The sequence below is a fragment of the Aotus nancymaae genome, unplaced genomic scaffold (genome assembly GCF_030222135.1).
Source record: "Aotus nancymaae isolate 86718 unplaced genomic scaffold, 86718_ANA_hifiasm-v0.15.2.pri h1tg000029l, whole genome shotgun sequence".
Taxonomy (NCBI): domain Eukaryota; kingdom Metazoa; phylum Chordata; class Mammalia; order Primates; family Aotidae; genus Aotus; species Aotus nancymaae.
The window spans coordinates 6919881-6937494 of record NW_026988442.1 but is presented as its reverse complement, the minus strand read 5'-3'; the positions used below and the strand labels follow the sequence as shown (position 1 = coordinate 6937494).

Genomic DNA, 17614 nt, shown 5'->3' with positions numbered 1-17614 from the left:
CCATCTTCAGCAAACATTTTTGAGGAACTACTATGTGACCAGCACTTGTTAGACTGGGGCAGGTGAATGAAAGATGAATAAGTCACATGCTTGATTAAATAATCTCACTGCTATACTGTTCTGCCGTGGGGGAGCCCAGCAGCAGGGAAGAGAAAATCTGAAAATTTAGGGCGGGTTGTTGGAGATGGTCCTGAAGGGTGAGTAAGAGTTTGCTGGAAGAACATCCAGGCAGCCTATGTGAAGACTCCCAGCAGGGTCAGGCAGGCCTGTTAGGTATGAGGGGCCGAACTGGCCCCAGGGATACCTGAAACTAAATCTGACACAAAAGTGACATCTGGAAGACTGATCTGCCTTTGATGCTGTAAAAAACACAAGCAGCGACTAAGCCATTCTTCCATTCAATGAATATTGACCAAGTACCTATTGTGTTTTATTCTAACTACCAGAGATAAAGCCCTAAAACCCCAGCCCTCCCGCTGCTTCCCCAGGACTTTTGTGTCCCCTCACAGGACCCATTCCCTGGAATCTCCTTGGTTCCTCCCTCGTGAACTGTGCCTCTGCCTCTAAGTCCCTGGAAAAATAGACCCTAGGTATGTGGTTTTCCAAAGTCTTCCACAGTGGTGCAGAATGTGGCAAAGGGAAATGACCAAAGAGATTTGACAGCCAGGGAGATAGTACTTGCTCTGTTACTAGAAATAAACTAGGATAATGATAATGATGAACCTTGCTGGTCCAGGCAGGGAGGCACTCAGGTGCCATCATTCCTTCATGCAATATTGATATTTATGAAGCACCCACTCTGCCAGGCTACTGTTCTAGACACTTGGGATACATCAGCTCATTAAAAAGCTTTGGCAAGGTAACTTGTCAGAATAAGCTAGCACCATTCAAATTTTAATAAAGAGAATGATTTCCCAAACCACTTTGGTGGTCACGTTATACGATGATGTGTTTTAAAGGGGTGCAGAAGGAGGAGGCTTGTTAAACTGTCTTCCCCTAAGAGTCCCATCTTCTACAACACTTTTACTCCTACAATTGAGTATCCTTTAATTGGTTCCATGACCACCACTTCCTTCACCTCAGATACCAACAACCACAGATGCTCAGGTCCCCGATATAAAATGATATAGTATTTCCATGTAGCCTACATACATCCTCCCATATACTTATTTATTTACTTATTTATTTTTATTTGAGACAGAGTCTCGCTGTCACCCAGGTTGGAGTGCAGTGGCATGATCTCAGCTCACTCAGCTCACTGCAACCTCCATCTCCTGGGTTCAAGCTACTCTCCTGCCTCAGCTTTCCAAGTAGCTGGGATTACAGGTGCCTGCCACCATGCCTGGCTAACTTTTGTGTGTTTAGTAGAGATGGGGTTTCACCATGTTGGCCAGGCTGGTCTCAAACTCCTGACCTCAGATGATCTGCCCACCTTGGCCTCCCAAAGTGCTGGGATTACAGCTGTGAGCCACGGCGCCCAGCCAACATCCTCCTATATACTTTAAATTATCTTGATATTACTTAACAATACTTAATACAATGTAATTGCTCTGTAAATCATTGTCAGACTACACTGTTCAGGGAATAATGACAACAACAAAAAGTCTGTACATGCTCACGCAGAACAGTACAGAAACAAACAACATTGGTTCAGAAACAATATTTTTGAATTAAAGTTGGTAGAACCCACAGATACAGAGGGCTGGCTATCTATTTGGGATTTGGGATTAGTTATATGCCTGTAAGCTCACGGCAGCAAACTGGCTAAAGAGTGGCATGGCTTAGGCCCCATTCCGTGCCCACAAGATCATTCCCTAATCTCCCTGTGCTCGCACTGGCTTCTTACTGTGGGCACCAATAGAACCCCCAGGATGGCACTGGAGGAAGTGCCCCTCAGGCAGCCTTCCCTCGCCTGCCCCATACCAGGAACAACAGGCAGATGGGGCCACTGGTACACCTGAGACTGAGCTCTGGCAGGGCCCTGTCAACTCAGGGAAACCAACAAACAAGCCAGGCGTGCAGGTGCACGCATGGTGGCTCCCTTGCACTTGGATTTGCAGTCAAGATTAATCAAACTTAGTATCTGGTTTCTCTTTGTCTGGTTACAGATCTTACATGGCAAGGGAGAATTCTTTCAAAATCCACTCCACCCTCCTAATTTTACAGAGGTCAACCAGTTCTAGAAGGTTTCTGGGCTCACCCCAAGTCCTCGGTGAGGGAGACATGTGAGTCAGAAGCCATCAAGGAGGGTGAACCAATTTTCGTGGTCTTAGTTGCACAATATACAATGGCCAAAGGTGGGTCATCTCTTAATTTAAAACTAGTGACACCTCTCAGTTGGGATCCCATTTCTACCTTTTGCCCACCCTCCCCTCACCCCCATGGTCTATTCTCATCATTGCAGTCAAAGCGATCCTTTAAAAAAAAGAAAAAAAAAAATCAGATCAAGCTGCTCCCTGCAGCATCTGCTTCCACTCAGCATCTGTGGCTGCCTACTTACCTGCCTGCGTGACCTGGTCCTCAGTTACCTGGCAGACCTCACCTGTTCAGACTCCCTGACCCGCACTGGCCTCTTTGCTGACCTTCCACTCCCAGGACAGGGTTCTGCCCTGGCCACATCCCAGTCTGGAATGCTCTTCCCCACATTATCTGCAAGCTCCCTCCCTCCATCCTTCAGGTCCTTGTTCAAGGTCATCTGAAGATCAGCCTATTTAACACCTAGTCACCCTCTCTCCAAGCTTCCCGTCCCATGTTTCCCCCAGTACTTATCACTGGCTGACATACTGCATCATTTATGGACCTAGTATGCTGACTGTTGACTGTCTTCCCACAATGTAAATCCACTTTCTAATTCACTGACGTATCCCAAGTGCCTCGAATGGTGGCCTGGCAGAGTGGGTGCTTTATAAATATTGCATGAAGGAATGACAGGACTGAGTGTCTCCCTACCTGGACTAGCGAGAGAAGAGAGACTTCCAAACAGGCAATGTAAACACTTAAAAAGGGCGATGGAGAAAAATGATTTTTTAAAATCAGAGGCCCACCCATTTGGAAGTTGCAGTGACCAGACCGATCAATAAAATGGATGAATGCTTAGAGGCCCAATCATTTAATTAGAAAAATCTGTGTACCTTTGTAATTCCCAAAACTCCAATGTTGGGACTGGATGAAGTAGAGCCATTTCCAGTACCAAATATGCCATCAAGAACACAGGAGAGGCCTTCCACGAAAATTCCCCTAAAATGTAAAGGAATGGAGGAAAGAAAAAGATTCATTCAACTGGGTGATCCATTCACTCTGAAACATCTACACATCTGCAAACCAAAAATGTGGCCCACAGACCTGCAGCTTCCACATCTCCTGGGAGGGGGGTTAAAAATACAGAATCTCAGACCCCACCCCAGACCTGCTGAAGCAGAATCTGCGTCCTTTTTTTTGAGATGGAGTCTTGCTCTGTCACCCAGGCTGGAGTGCAGTGGCATGATCTTGGCTCACTGCAACCTCTGCCTCCCGGGTTCAAGCAATGATCCTGGTTTAGCCTCTGGATAGCTTGGATTATAGGTGCCCACCACCACACCTGGCTAATTTTTATATTTTTAGTAGAGATGGAGTTTTTGTCATGTTGGCCAGGCTGGTCTCAAACTCCTGACCTCTGGGTGATCTGCCCACCTCAGCCTCCCAAAGTGCTGGGATTATAGGAGTGAACCACTGTGCCTGGCCAGAATCTGCATTTTAACAGAAGCTCCAAAGCTCATTCAATTTTGAGAAACACCTCTCAAAGTCAAATGTTAGACTCGAGTGTTTTTAAATCACTGCAAATGAAAGCAAAGGATTTTAGCCAGAAAATAAAGCCATCTGTTGGGGTATAAGACAAACATGGGCCGTCCATGGAAATAAAACACTGATGTGATGTTTTACTATCAAATCCAGTTTCATCAGGAAGGAAATGTTTTATAATTTCATAGGTACTGATACTTTTAAACTTATTGATATTTAGGTATTTAATCATATGCCATTAGAGAAAGATATGGACATCAGGACTGGAAGCCCCCTAATAGATCCAAGGCAAGACATGCCAAACCAGCCCACTGATCTCATCACATATAGTCCCTTTTGGGGTGGCAGAGCTGGCTGGAGAACAGGAGGGGATCTGGGCTTTCTTTTCTCTACAGACTCTTCAGGGGCAATTATCTAACAACTTCCGAAAGCTAAAGACCAAGTATTTTGAGATCATAAACCCCATAGTTCATAATCCCTAGATTTCACAGATTTCATTCACTTCTGCTATTCCTGTCCCTATTTATATAAACTGTAACTGTGCATAGATTACACAGTGCATAGCCCTGGGGACAGGTGGAATGTATCTAACTGATAGGCCTGGAGCAGTTACAGCCTACTGCTAAGGTTTCCACTACAGGGGAGAGAAAAGGTATCCTTGTGCTTTCTGTCTGTCTGATTGTGGCAGCCAAGATTGGATGGGGAAACACAGGGAGAAAACAGGTAATTTTTGCAACGTCTAAACAGCACTGTATAGCCAAATAAGGTGGTGCACACCTGCAGTCTCAGCTACTCGGGAGGCTGAGGTGGGAGGATCGCCTGAGCCCAGGAGTTCGAGCGTGTGGTGCATTATGATTGTGCCTGTGAATAGCCACTGCAGCGCAGCCTGGGCAACATAGTGAGACTCCAGGTCTTTACAAAACAACAACAGCAACCCTGTAAACAACGAAGAGCTTGTTTTGCTCTGAAGAAAAATTTCAGTTTATGGAAAAAAAAAAAGAATAGCTATATATATACATCTCCTTTGATCCTCTGTTATCTTGTTTGTGTGTGTGTGTGTGTGTGTGTGTATGTTTGTATATGATCTCCAAATGATGCACACACACACCAAAAAACAAAAACAAAAACAAAAACAAAAAAACAAGTAAAGAACAAGTGCAGTGCTTGGCATGTGTTTTTTGAACTTAAGGCTTCCAGTGGTTTCGCAGAGTGTTGTTTGATGTCACTGCAATTAAGGAAGGGTAGGAATTCTGTTCCACGTCACGAACAAGGAGGAAAATGAAAGTGAACAAGAGCAGTGATGTGTCCAAAGACAAACAGCCCCTGGAGTCCTGCTGCTTGGCTGGCTCCTGCTGAAACTCTTGTTTTTGTCTTCAAGGTAATCTAAACCTAAGAACAAAGTAACGAGACCACTCGGGAACTCATCTTCTCAGGAACATACCTGTTTATTGCGTGGATAGGGGGCGGTGGGGCACAGGACAGCCGTGCGCAGGCGTAGTAGTCACCGATAGACTCGATGATGCTGGCGACCACAGCGCTGAGCATGCCAATGACACCAGCTGCGGACACGGTGGGTAGTCCCCACTGAACTGCGGGAGGAAAACAATCATGAACGCTCCCAAAGGGGCAAGCGAAAGTGACCAGGACCAGTTACACAAAGTCCTTCTGAACGCTGGAGGACTCTACAAGATCCACTCGGATTCTGAAGCTTGTGGAAACTGTTCATTTTAAAATCTTAAGCACCACATGCCTGGGGCAGGTGCTGAGTCAGATGAAGACGGCCATAACGAGGACTGATCACTACTGTGTCTTTATTTAAAAGAAGACATCATGGCTGGGCACAGTGGCTCATGCCTGTAATCCCAGCACTTCGAGAGGCCGAGGCGGTCAGGAGTTCGAGACAAGTCTGGCCAACACGGTGAAACCCCATCTCTAATAAAAATACAAAAAATTTTGTGGTGGCACATGCCTGTAATCCCAGCTACTCGGAAAGCTGAGGCAGGAGAATCTCTTGAACCCGGGAGGCAGAGGTTACAGTGAGCTGAGATCGTGCCACTGCACTCCAGCCTAGGTGACAGAGCAAGACTCTATCTCAAAAAAAAAAAAAAAAAAGAAGAAGAAGAAGAAAAAAGAAGATATTATTGGGCTGGAAGAGGCCATAGCTTCTCTTTCCTGCTTCTAAGCCACACTCAGAATCTACTAAATAACAACTGAAAGTGGCCTGCTGTGTTGGGAAATTTGTATGAGCAATTTATAGCCCTGCTATACAGAGTAGGGTGTAAAGAAACAGTGGTCTTCCCCAGGGGATGCTGCCTAGTAAAAAAGCAGTGAGGAATCACCAGCTAAATTTAAATACTGATAGTAAAGCATCCATAAGGTATGGACAGTCCTTCTCTACTATAATACCAGAACCTTATTTTTAAATCATAATCCATGTTATAGGAACTTAAATACTTTCATTTCAGAAAGCAAAGTGAGGCCCCATTGTAACTTCATTTTAAGTCCTGCATTTACTTAATCCTTCATTTGATATTTTTTTCTTTAAAAGAATATTAATTTGGACTTGAAAGCTATAAATCTTATTTAATAAAAAGATCATGGGTCTCTTTCAATGTGAGAATGAATAGGTTCCTTTGATAAAGAAGCTAGCCCTTCTTCTCTTGAAGCATTAGTTATAACACACCCACTAAGCAGGAAGCACAGTGGAAAAAGAACGAGGGCTAAAACATGGTCTCTCACTCAGGAGCCAACAATGCAGCTCGGGGAACAGGACACTCCAAAAGATCTGGGGAGAGGGCAATGGCTCAACTTCAAATGAATTCAAGCTGAGCTGGGTCACAAGGAGTGTAAGTGAGGACGTCAGGTAAAGGCAAAGTCAGGCCCTGGCCAGGGAGGATTTGAGGAGGACGTAGGAATGGAGGTGCCCCCCCAGGGGTGGGGAGTTCTGGGGAGGGGAGATGAAAGAAGAGGGCGTTCTGGTGAACGCAGAGCTCTCGTGCAGGTCAGGGGGCAGGAGGCAAGTTCTGGAAGAGTTCCAAAAGCCATCTAAGCCACCTAGAGGGGTCTGGCCTGTGTTGTAAGTAGCCTAGAGCAACCATTGGATTGGGAAGAGAAAGAGGATACAAAGTCAGATGTGCAGAATAAGCCTGGAGTGCAGTTAAGGGCAGAACTGCTCCTGCTTTGGGCTGGCTCACTCCGTGGGAGCAGCCAGGGGATGCAGAGGCAGCCTTCAGTCAGGGTTGCAAGGTAGGCAGGCGGCTCGGCACATCCCATGCACCAGCAAGAGGCCTGGTCAACAGAGCAGCTCCAGGTTGATTTGGAATCAACTTTCCTCATTCAGGTCTTCTTCACCAAGCACCATTTTGCTTTTACTAAATTCTTTTATATTGTTACCTTGTTACTGTTGTAGTATTCTGGTTTCAGTTTACTGTCTTGATTTCGAGGGGGGATTCTTATTTTGATCTTTTTTTCATTCATATATATCTCCCCCACACCCCGCTTAAAGACCTCATTGGATTCCAGCCCTCTGTCTTGAATCTGTTATTTCATATCTCCTTTTACCAAGAAACTTTCATTTAGTTTGTTACTTGACAGCAGGGTTTCTCAACCTCAGCACTGCTGACATTTTGGACAAGAAATCTGTATTATATTAATAATCAGTCCAGATAATGCCTAGCGTACTGCAGACTGAAAAGCACTGCTCAGGTATTTGAACGCATCTCTCTGGATTAAGGCAAAGTACTGGAGAGTACTACATATGTACACAGTAGGACTATATCCCTGGGGTGGCTTTCTAGCTCCATACTTACAGCGAAGCTCTGGCACTGCACACCTCGGTAGGCCAGGAGCCCTATGTGCTCGCTCCCGGCCAGCACAACCTCGGGCGCTCTGTCCACTAAGTTTTGCTTTCTTGTGCGTGGCCCATGGGCCCTAGGAAACTCTCTCTGGCCCCAGCACCTGTACAGCTCTGCCTCTCCTGGACAGCCCAGCTTGTGCTCCTACTGGCGCCCACCTTGGGAGCTGCCTGCACAGGCAAAAGACCACCCTGTATGTACTATGGGGGCTTCTACTCACCTGATGCCCCCGCCTCTCCTGGCCTCGCCCTGAGTGCCTCACCAACTAATTTGTAATTTCATTTTATCTCAGACTATAGGTATGTATGTGAACCATGCACATTCTTTCTTGGAGAAAGGATAGGTATGTTTATCATACTTAGACCATACAATCTGATGAGAAAGTTATTTTAGAAATATGAAACTTTTTTTTTTTTTGAGATAGAGTCTTGCTCTGTCACCCAAGGCTGGAGTGCAGTGGCACAATCTTGGCTCCCTGCAACCTCCACCTCCCAGACTCAAGTGATTCTCCCACCTCAGCCTCCGAGTAGTTGGAATTACAGGCACCCGCCACCATGGCTGGCTAATTCTTGTATTTTTGTAGAGATGGGGTTTCATCATGTTGGCCAGACTGGTCTTGAACTCCTGACCTCGGGTGATCCGCCTACCTCGGCATCCCAAAGTGCTGGGGCTACAGGCATGAACCACCATGCCCAGCCTGAAAGATGAAACTCTTTAAAGCTTTCCTAAGTGTGTTGAGAACAAAAGGAACAGCCAACACTCATCATTCAACATGCTCAGAGCAGTCATCTTTAACCCAACCTTAAAATTTTTGGCTTCTCTCACTTTTTCTCCTTGTCATTATAAAAAATGAAAATAAGACAGCTAAACAGGGAAAGAAGTAGGCTGAACCTGACTGAGCTCAGGCTCCAAATCTAATAAAAACCCAAATGCTGGGACTAGAGTCTTCACAATGGAACCAAGCATGTAACAACCACTGGGATCACCTAGACGGGGCTAGCCGTGAGTCCAGGCGACACCCCAGCTGGGGAATGTATTCTCACCCCCAAGGAGTTACCCAACACTCAAATTAAGATGTAGCTTTCGGCCATTAGTGACTATCAACTTACCTCTACAGCTCTGACCAAATTTAAAAGATTATAGCTGCCCATTAAGAGATCATATAAATTCCATTGTGCTTGAGCAGGTTGCTTACTAATCCCCAGGCTGTTCCCACTCACGTCTTTCCACTTTGGCAGCTCTGGGACCAGGCAGCTCTATACTTGCCTTTCTAAGCAGCTGCCCTCAAATTCTGGCCACCAGAGCTCAAAGCTGGCAAGAGACCCCTTGTCCAGGATTTCGTCCTAGCAGAGCCAAAAGAGACAGCTAACTAATCTGAGAAGGGAGCCGGTCAGTCTGTGTGTGTTGGTTTCTGCCCTCTGGGGACAGGGCCTCCCTTTCTTGCTGTCTAATCCTCTCCTGACCAGAATGGCAAGTCCTCCAGGGGACATTCTGGGACAAAGAAGGCTGTTCTGCCAACTTCCGACCCCTCTCAGTTGGGCCCTCCTGGGCTCCTGACCCCTCTAGCCATCAGAATACTTACATGGGTATGGAACCTTAAACCACGGGGCTACCAGAAGCACACCCTGCCTGGCATCCGTGCGAGCATAGAAGCCATACTTTGTGCTGTCAGGAGGGAAGACGTCTGTCACCGTGAAGATGAAGCAGAGCAGCCAGGACACCAGGATGGCCAGGATGATCTGGAGTGGTCAAGGGGAAGCTCTGTCAGGCCAGCATGGCTCCCAGGTGTTGACAAAAAACACCCCTTTCCCACGGTCTGAATATCACTCCCAGAGCCCACTATCGCCAGTACTTTGCAGACCTATTCTTCCTTGAATGGAATCTCATTGAGAGAGCCGTTTCATTCAGGTAAATTTATCTTACCCTTTCCAAAGTCTGGCTAGTAAAACAAGAATAGACATCATGACCACAGAGGCCACGTGAAGTCAAATCTCACTCAGTCCCAAGGACAATGTCCCATTCCTTTGGCACTGCTAAAAGGATGTGCTCCCATTTCAGAATCAGAACCTTTAAGTCTAAGATGATCTGAGTGGTCATTAGTACCCTGATGTCTCTGCACAGACATGGTCCCCGAAGCGGGGCCTGCTTAAAACCCTCCCTTTACTTGATCCTCTTACATATGAACCAAAGGCAAAAATGTCAGCAGGGGAAGAAGTTAGCTACTCACAGGGAACATTTTGAACAGTTGTAACTTGTACGCAGTCCATCCTTTCTTGGATTTATAAATCGGGAGAGGAAATTTAACATTTCTGGCATATTGAGAAAACAGTAATACTAGGAATATTGTCCTGAGGAGAGAAAGAAAACAAACTAGATCAAAGGCTGGTAGGTCTCTGTTATAAAACAACACTTGAAGCCTCTATGACAAAATTGACTGTATGTGTTCAATTCATTTACCTAGAAAGCTGCTAGTCCTCTGAACTACTATTTGAGAAATAGTGCATCTATTGGAATGTACGTCTTTTGGAAATACTACTTTGGGGAAGATGTTACAACTGATTTGCCTAGCATTTCTTGACACTGAAATGAAATTGTGACATAAATACCTCAGGACAGCTTTTCCTAAATAGAATAAGAAAACCCAAAGAATGTACACATTGATGGGAAAAGCTTACACTGTGTAAGGGGAAAAATGCCAGATACAACAAAGACTGTAAGATTGCAACTATGAATTACCTACAAAGCAAACCAAGAAACTACTGCATGCACACACAAACAGGTAAGAAGGACACGATCCAAAGTTCTCCCAGAGATTGTCTTTGGGTAGATATATGATTTGCAACTGGTTTTCCTACTTTTCTGTATTTTCCAATTTACTTACAACAAGCATAAATTACTTTTAAAAGAGCAAAAAGTAAAGCTTCACTACTTAAGAAAACTAGACACAGTAGAATTCAGTATTAACAACATTCCTGAGAGGCTTCTGCGTGCCAGACATTACACTAATGTCTTCCTGTGCATCGTCTCAACCTTATAGGGTGGCTTCTATGATTGTCCCCTTTTTACAGAGACAAAGCCAGAGGTCCAAGATCACACAGCAAGGGTTGCAGGGTTGGGAGGGCAGGAATCTAGCTCTATGGCTTGAAACAAACTCTGAACTCTAGCCACGGCAAGGAGGCTGGGCTGAGGAAGTCCTTTTCCTCTGAGCCTCATGGTCCTGACTGAACTGCACTAAGTGCTGTGGGAGGCAGCAGCAGATGCTGACCCCTCCACAGCAGGACCACGGCACCTCCTGACATCGATCTGGTGTCCTATGTGGCTGGTAGGTGTGGGGTCACTTCCCATCCTCCTGGGTGGATTTACTTATCACCGAAACAAAAACGGTGCACAACAATGCACCTCAGTCTCCACGCGATCTCACTCTTTCACTTATGACCTGAGGTAGAGCTGGCAGGAAGAGTGGGTTCTCAGTTAAAGTTAAGCTTAATTGTTCTTGGGCACAGTTCCAGTTGCTGAGATGGAATCATTAGCTCCATCGACAGCTGGTCAAGTGTGACTCCATTGTCACATTCCTAATGAGGCGTGGATGGCAGCCCGGCTGGAGAAAAGGTGCACGTTGCTCCACGGGCCTCCCTGACTACTCAGGCGCTTCGGCGAACTGGTGATCCATCGGGGCCACTGCTAGTAACAGTTCAAGGTTGAAAACACACACAGTGCCCACGTTACTTCACTTCCTCTGGGATAGCGAAGTTTAACAAAAAGCAATATGATAACGAGGGATACTAAAAATGGAATACTTTAAACTTAGACCTACACACAATTTTCATGTTTGGAAAAAATAAATGCTACTTATTTGTTTCAGAGTGATTATTAGGAGCTCTAAAGATGCCCCAAGTCTGCTGTTTTTGTCATCATTATTTCAGGCAACACACCTGCACATTTAAGAGGGGACAGAGACCATACAGAATTTGAGGAGGGACACCCAGATCTCCAGCCCAAATCTGGCAACTCAAATTTAGAAAGTAGATTAGGCAGCAGATAAACATGACTCTTTCTGCTCTAAAACCTGTCTACTTTAAGTTTATTTTTATTCTCAAATACACCTGAGGGTGGGCACCCCTGTGACAGAGAGGCAGGGGCTTAGAGGTGCAGACCTGCCCATGTCCACACATTTGAAATGAGCAAAGGGATGAAGCGCTCTAGCCCCAGTTCTCAGGATGGGCTGCTGTCTACTCCATTGGCTGCTTTCTGCCTCACAGTTACCTTTGTTAACTTTTACTTTAAAATTTTATACAAGTAATGCATACTCAATTGTAGAAAAAATTTAAAAGAGAAAGATAAAACCCTGAAAATCATCCATAATCCCCCCTTGAGTAATAAAATCATGTAATATTGTGGTGTGTCTGTTCTGAATGGCTTTCGATCCCTGGATATTTGCTGGGTGCTGGAGGAAGACTGATTGTTATCTTCCTTGTCCCCAGGAGGTCATTATCTAACCCAAATTGGGATCATGCTTTATGCAGCTTCCCGACCTGCCTCAGCACCTATTGTTAATACTAAGAACACTTTTCCACCTCAAAAGACAGAGATTTGCATCAGCTCCTTAGTGACTGCTTAACATTCAGTTTTATGGACATACCACAGTTTAACAATTCCCATACTGTATGACATCAGAAGCAATATAAACGGCTTCAATCGACTGTATCATCACTGCTTCTAATACTCAATCTTTACACACGGAGGTATGCATTTCAGCATTTTTTTGGCAGTAGCAAAAATTTAAGTGACATGCATGAGCATCAATTAAGAAATGGCTGAATAAATTATAGACCTTTATTATTAAACACTGCACAGCTTTAGAAAGAAAGAGATCAATCTAAACATGCTGTCTTGGAGAAACAAACCCAACAAATTATTGGAGTAAAAACAAATTACAAAATAAAATAATATTGAAGCTGCATATATGCTAGTTTGTACTTATTTGCTTAAAAATATAAAATTATGGAAGGATAAAAACTAAATTTTTTACTAGTTAACAATTGTGAGATTCTTTTGAGAGATGGAGTAGGAGTTGACTATTATTTTACTTTAGATTTCTGTGCTTAATTACTGTTAAATTTCAACTACCTAGAATTTAACTGAATTGGAGGGGGGTGGAAAACAGTGGGATGTAGATAAAAATATACTGTTTTGGAGTGCCTGGTATTGATACATGGAGGTTAATTAAACTCTCTTTACTTCTGAATAGGTTTGAAATTTTCCATAAGAAAAGTAAATTAAAAAATAAGTTTTAAAATGTAGATTCTACCAATGCACTGTGCACTGTGCTAGGAAGAGCAGCCACTGACTGGCCATGCTCACCCTCCCCTGAGGATCTGTCTCTAACCTCTATCTCTATTGGAGTGACTTAGTTTGTACAACCTTATTCACTCTCAATTCCAATAGAATCATGTGAATAATATACATTTTAACAAATTGGGAGGATAAACCTTTTTCACACATTAATGAGCTAGGTGTAGTTCCTATTTTGCTAAATGGCTACTCCTATCACAACCTTCATCCATTACTCCACTGGGATCCTCTCACTTTTAAATTAACCAGTAGAACTCTTTACAAGTTAGGGACATTAGCCTTTCTGTGACATTTTTTATAAGTATTTTCCCAGATTTTTTTTTTTTTTTTTTTTTTTTTGAGACGGAGTTTCGCTCTTGATACCCAGGCTGGAGCGCAATGGCGCGATCTCGGCTCACCGCAATCTCCGCCTCCTGGGTTCAGGCAATTCTCCTGCCTCAGCCTCCTGAGTAGCTGGGATTACAGGCACGCGCCACCGTGCCCAGCTAATTTTTTGTATTAGTAGAGACGGGGTTTCACCATGTTGACCAGGATGGTCTCGATCTCTTGACCTCGTGATCCACCCGCCTCGGCCTCCCAAAGTGCTGGGATTACAGGCTTGAGCCACCGCGCCCGGCCCAGATTTTTTTTTTTTTTAAAGACAGAGTCTTGTTCTGTCGCCCAGGCTGAAGTGCAGTGGCGCAACCTTGGCTCACTGCAACCTCCACCTCCTGGGTTCAAGCGGTTCTTGTGCCTCAGCTTCCTGAGTAGCTGAGATTACAGGCACCTGCCACCAAACTCAGCCAATTTTTGTATTTTTATTAGAGATAGAGTTTTACCATGTTGGCCAGGCTGGTTGAGAACTCCTGAGCTCAAGTGATCTGCCTGCCTCAGCCTCGCAAAGTGCTGGGGCTACAGGTGTGAGCCACTGCGCCAGATTTGTTTTTAAATTCAGTGGTTTTTGATGTTTTAAATGCATCAATAGTAAAATCTATCAATCTTTCTCTTTTCAATATCTTCTTTAAGAAAGATCTTCGTTCCCTTAGGATTAAATAGTTATTTAGGTTTTCTTCCAGCACTTTCAAGGTTACTTTGTATATTTAAGTCTTTAATATAACTGAAATGTAATTTGGTATTTAAGAGTCTTTTTCCCCTAAATAATTATCTAGTTTTTCCTACACAATTTGTCCATTCCCCACTGGTTTCAAATATGACTGCCACCTATACCAAATATTTATTTTTCCTTGATTCCATTTCCATTCTTCTTATTCTGCTCTACCAATGTCTATCCCTGTCCCAGGACCACAGTATTATTTATGAGGCTGTGGAATGTATTTAATTCCTCTGCAGGCAAGTCACCAACCCCTTTCCTCTCTGATCTTTGTGGTATGGATCCACATTATTTTACTTTCTTGTTATATACATTGACTAGCATATATGTAGAACAACTTTAAATGATACCAGTGATAATAAACAAGCTTATTTAATTTCCTGACTTCAAAAGACAGAACTGGTTTGAGTCTTTCATCATTTAAGTATGAGGCAATTTTTATCTTACACATAAAATCCTTCTATCCGGCTGGGCACAGTGGCTCACGTCTATAATCCCAGCACTTTGGGAGGCTGAGGTGGGTGGATCATGGTCTGGGCAACATGGTGAAACCCCATCACTACTAAAAATATAAAAAATTAGCTGGGTGTGGTGGTGGATGCCTCTAATCCCAGCTACTCAGGAGGCTGAGGCAGGAGAATTGTTTGAACCCAGGAGGCGGAGGTTGCAGTGAGCTGAGATTGCCCCACTGCACTCCAGCCTGGGCAACAAGAGCAAAACTCTGCTCCCCGCCACACCTCGACCAAAAAAAATCCTTCTATTCTCACATTGCTAAGTTTACAACAAGAACGTAGGTTGAATTTCAAAAATAAAATAAAAAGAAGGGACTAGTACCATAGTTTTTTTAATCAATAAGAGCTTACTAATAAAATCTACCCTGTAGTTCCAGCTACTCTTGGGAGGCTGAGGAATGAGAATTGCCTGAACCCAGGAGGCAGAGGTTGCAGTAAGATGAGATCACGCCACTGCACTCCAGTCTGGGTGATGAAGCAAGACCCTGTCTGAAAATTTAAAAATAAAATCTACCATGGAGTCATGATCGATTTCAACACATTTTCTAATATTTGATCATCTGTGAATTCTTGAAATGACACATTATGTATTGTTCTTTCAGTGTGTTATCTGTAGCAGCCTCTTCCCAAACAACATTCTAAGGAATAGTCTGTCAACATGTGCTTAGAGATGTGGCATTTAAGACAGGGCTGGATAACAAGACCCTTTTCTGAAGGTGAATAGATTCTTCTGCACACTTGCATTTTTAAAGACTGCAAGGAGCCTTACAGTAGAGAATGATGCTGAACTTTAGCATGTTACCTGAAGATATCTGAACGCGGGGCTCGTAGCTTGGAATGTGCCCCAAACATCCATCGGCTCAGGATTTTTTTTGTTTTTTAACAAAACCCCAAGGAAGAAAACGATGGGCCATGGTTCTCCTTTTGTATTAGTTCAGTTGGAATTTGCCACTAAGATTGGCTGGGGAGTTTCCTTCCCTCCTTTCACAGACCTTTGAAACAGTTTAAACAGTGCATATGTTCTCTCTTCCTTGAAAACTGAATGCACTCACTGGTTTGGGCCCAGGGATTCTTTTAGGAATCAGAGTCCTTCAACAACTATCTCGGCCACTTTTGTGGTCATGGTTTTACTGGGCTTCCTGAGCTTCCCTGTATTTGTTCACAACCTGCTCACTGAGCGCTAGTTCAGCCATGGGAGGGGCAGGTGCTGGGGGTACCAAAGTGACCCGCCCAGAGCACAAGCCCTGCCCTCACAGAGCTGACAGCCCAAGGACCCAGAAGAGCTCTTGGAAACTGAAAAACCACCAGAGTGTAAATGACGATCTTGGCAGAAGGAATAAGAGATAAAGCAAAGGAGAATTCCCACGAATAGAGAAAATAACCAAGAGATAGAAAACAGGAGAGGAAAGAGGAAGGGTCCAGGAGGAGTCAAAAAGAGGTTCCAGAAAGAGACAAGTAAGGGTAGAGTGGAGGAAGGCATGTAAATAGTTCAAGATCATGTCCCACCTCTGCATGTCTGGGTGCCCAGAGCAAAGGGGCCCCAGGTGTCCAGGCCAAGAGATGCATACAGACCCAGCAAGGGCAGCATATGAGGCTCCAGACACTGGAACAACAAGAAGACCCCAAAGCTTCCAGAATTCTAGCTTGTGTCTAACTGATGTTTCAAAAGGAGAGGACAGAGGAGGACACCTGGGAGACATGAGGGAGAAACTGGGGGCAGTGAGGAATCTACGGCCAAGGGTGAGGCTCCCGGAGGGAGGTGGCAGTGAAGGCCTGGAGAAGAGAACAGGTTCAGAATTTGTTCTGCAGGAGGAAGGGCAGGATGGGCTGTGTGAGGGATGGGGGGAAGGAAGACTCAAGAGCAGACAGACAGTTTCTGGTTGAAGCAACTGGGAGCACGGCTGTGCCATTTACCAAAAGGAGGAAGGCAGAAGAAACTGGCTTAGGGGGCAGGAAAAGAATCAAAAGTCTGGGGATTTTTATTGTTGTTGTTCATTTACAGTTGGAGATGTCTTGTGTAACAGCAAGTGGAGAGGGCAAGCTGGGGGCTGGATCTGTAAGTCTGGAGTTCATGGGTCTGAACTACAGGTTTCCACAGAAATATCCACCATCAAAGAGATGCGTGGGTGCCATGTGCTAGGTGAGATCTCCTCGGGGGAAGTCCATGGAGAGAAGGGGCCAGGCAGGATCAAGTTCAGAGATCAATTCTTAGAGGTAAGAGCGAGGCTGAGTCCATTTTGGTTACTTAGGCTTTTCTGAAAACCACTATTTTCTTACTTTTTGTTTTAATTTGGGGGGAGGTAACAGTTTAACTCCCTCTGACTAGCTCTGTGGCAGATCTATGTGCAAAGGCATCCTCTTACCCTGCTTAGGTTTGCCAGAAGTTTGTGTACATTGGGATTTTCTCCCCTCAAGAGACCAGCTTTTAGATTTATTGCTTCTATTTGTTTCATATTTTCAGTATCTTTAATTAGTTTCCCCTGCTTTTACTAGGTTCATTTTTTTGGTCCTCTTTTCTTAGCTACTGAAATTCCTCATGTATTCTATTTGCTTTAAAGGTTGTGGATTTCCTTGAGAACAACTCTGGCTACTAAGTGTGACTACTGCTGCTCTTGCCATCATTTCCTAAACTATCAGTAATTAATTGTAAAGCTTCAATTTCCTCTCTGAGAGTGATTTTTAACACTCTTTTTTTAAGCTTCTAAGGGGTTTGGGGGTTTTGTTCAACCTTTTGTTATTGGTTTCTAATTTTACTGTTCTATACCTACAATTTATCCATTTTGACATTAATTAAATTTTGCTGGAAGAACATTCTTACATGCCATCTTCCCACCTCTGCTTGTGTGAAGAATGTTTTGACCAACCTTTGGTGAAATGAGAATATTAAGAACAATTTTGGGCTGGGCACGGTGGCTCATGCCTGTGACCCCAGCACTTTGGGAGGCTGAGGCAGGAGGCTGAGGTCAGGAGTTTGAGACCAGCCTGGCCAACATGATGAAACCCTGTCTCTACTAAAAATACAAAAACTA

The 17614-nt window shown here is 44.4% G+C and overlaps 1 protein-coding gene across 4 annotated transcripts in view; it reads right to left on the bottom strand.

The window, feature by feature from the left end:
• Positions 1–17614, bottom strand: part of SLC23A2 (solute carrier family 23 member 2) — a 140075-nt gene that overhangs the window by 12045 nt on the left and 110416 nt on the right. For all 4 annotated transcript variants that reach the window (XM_012455395.3, XM_064382256.1, XM_064382257.1 and 1 more), the window contains 4 exons: positions 9859–9979; positions 9214–9370; positions 5219–5366; positions 3132–3237 (listed from right to left, as the gene is read on the bottom strand). In XM_012455395.3, coding sequence (XP_012310818.1) covers positions 3132–3237; positions 5219–5366; positions 9214–9370; positions 9859–9979 — 532 coding nt within the window. The remainder of the gene's footprint in view (positions 1–3131; positions 3238–5218; positions 5367–9213; positions 9371–9858; positions 9980–17614) is intronic.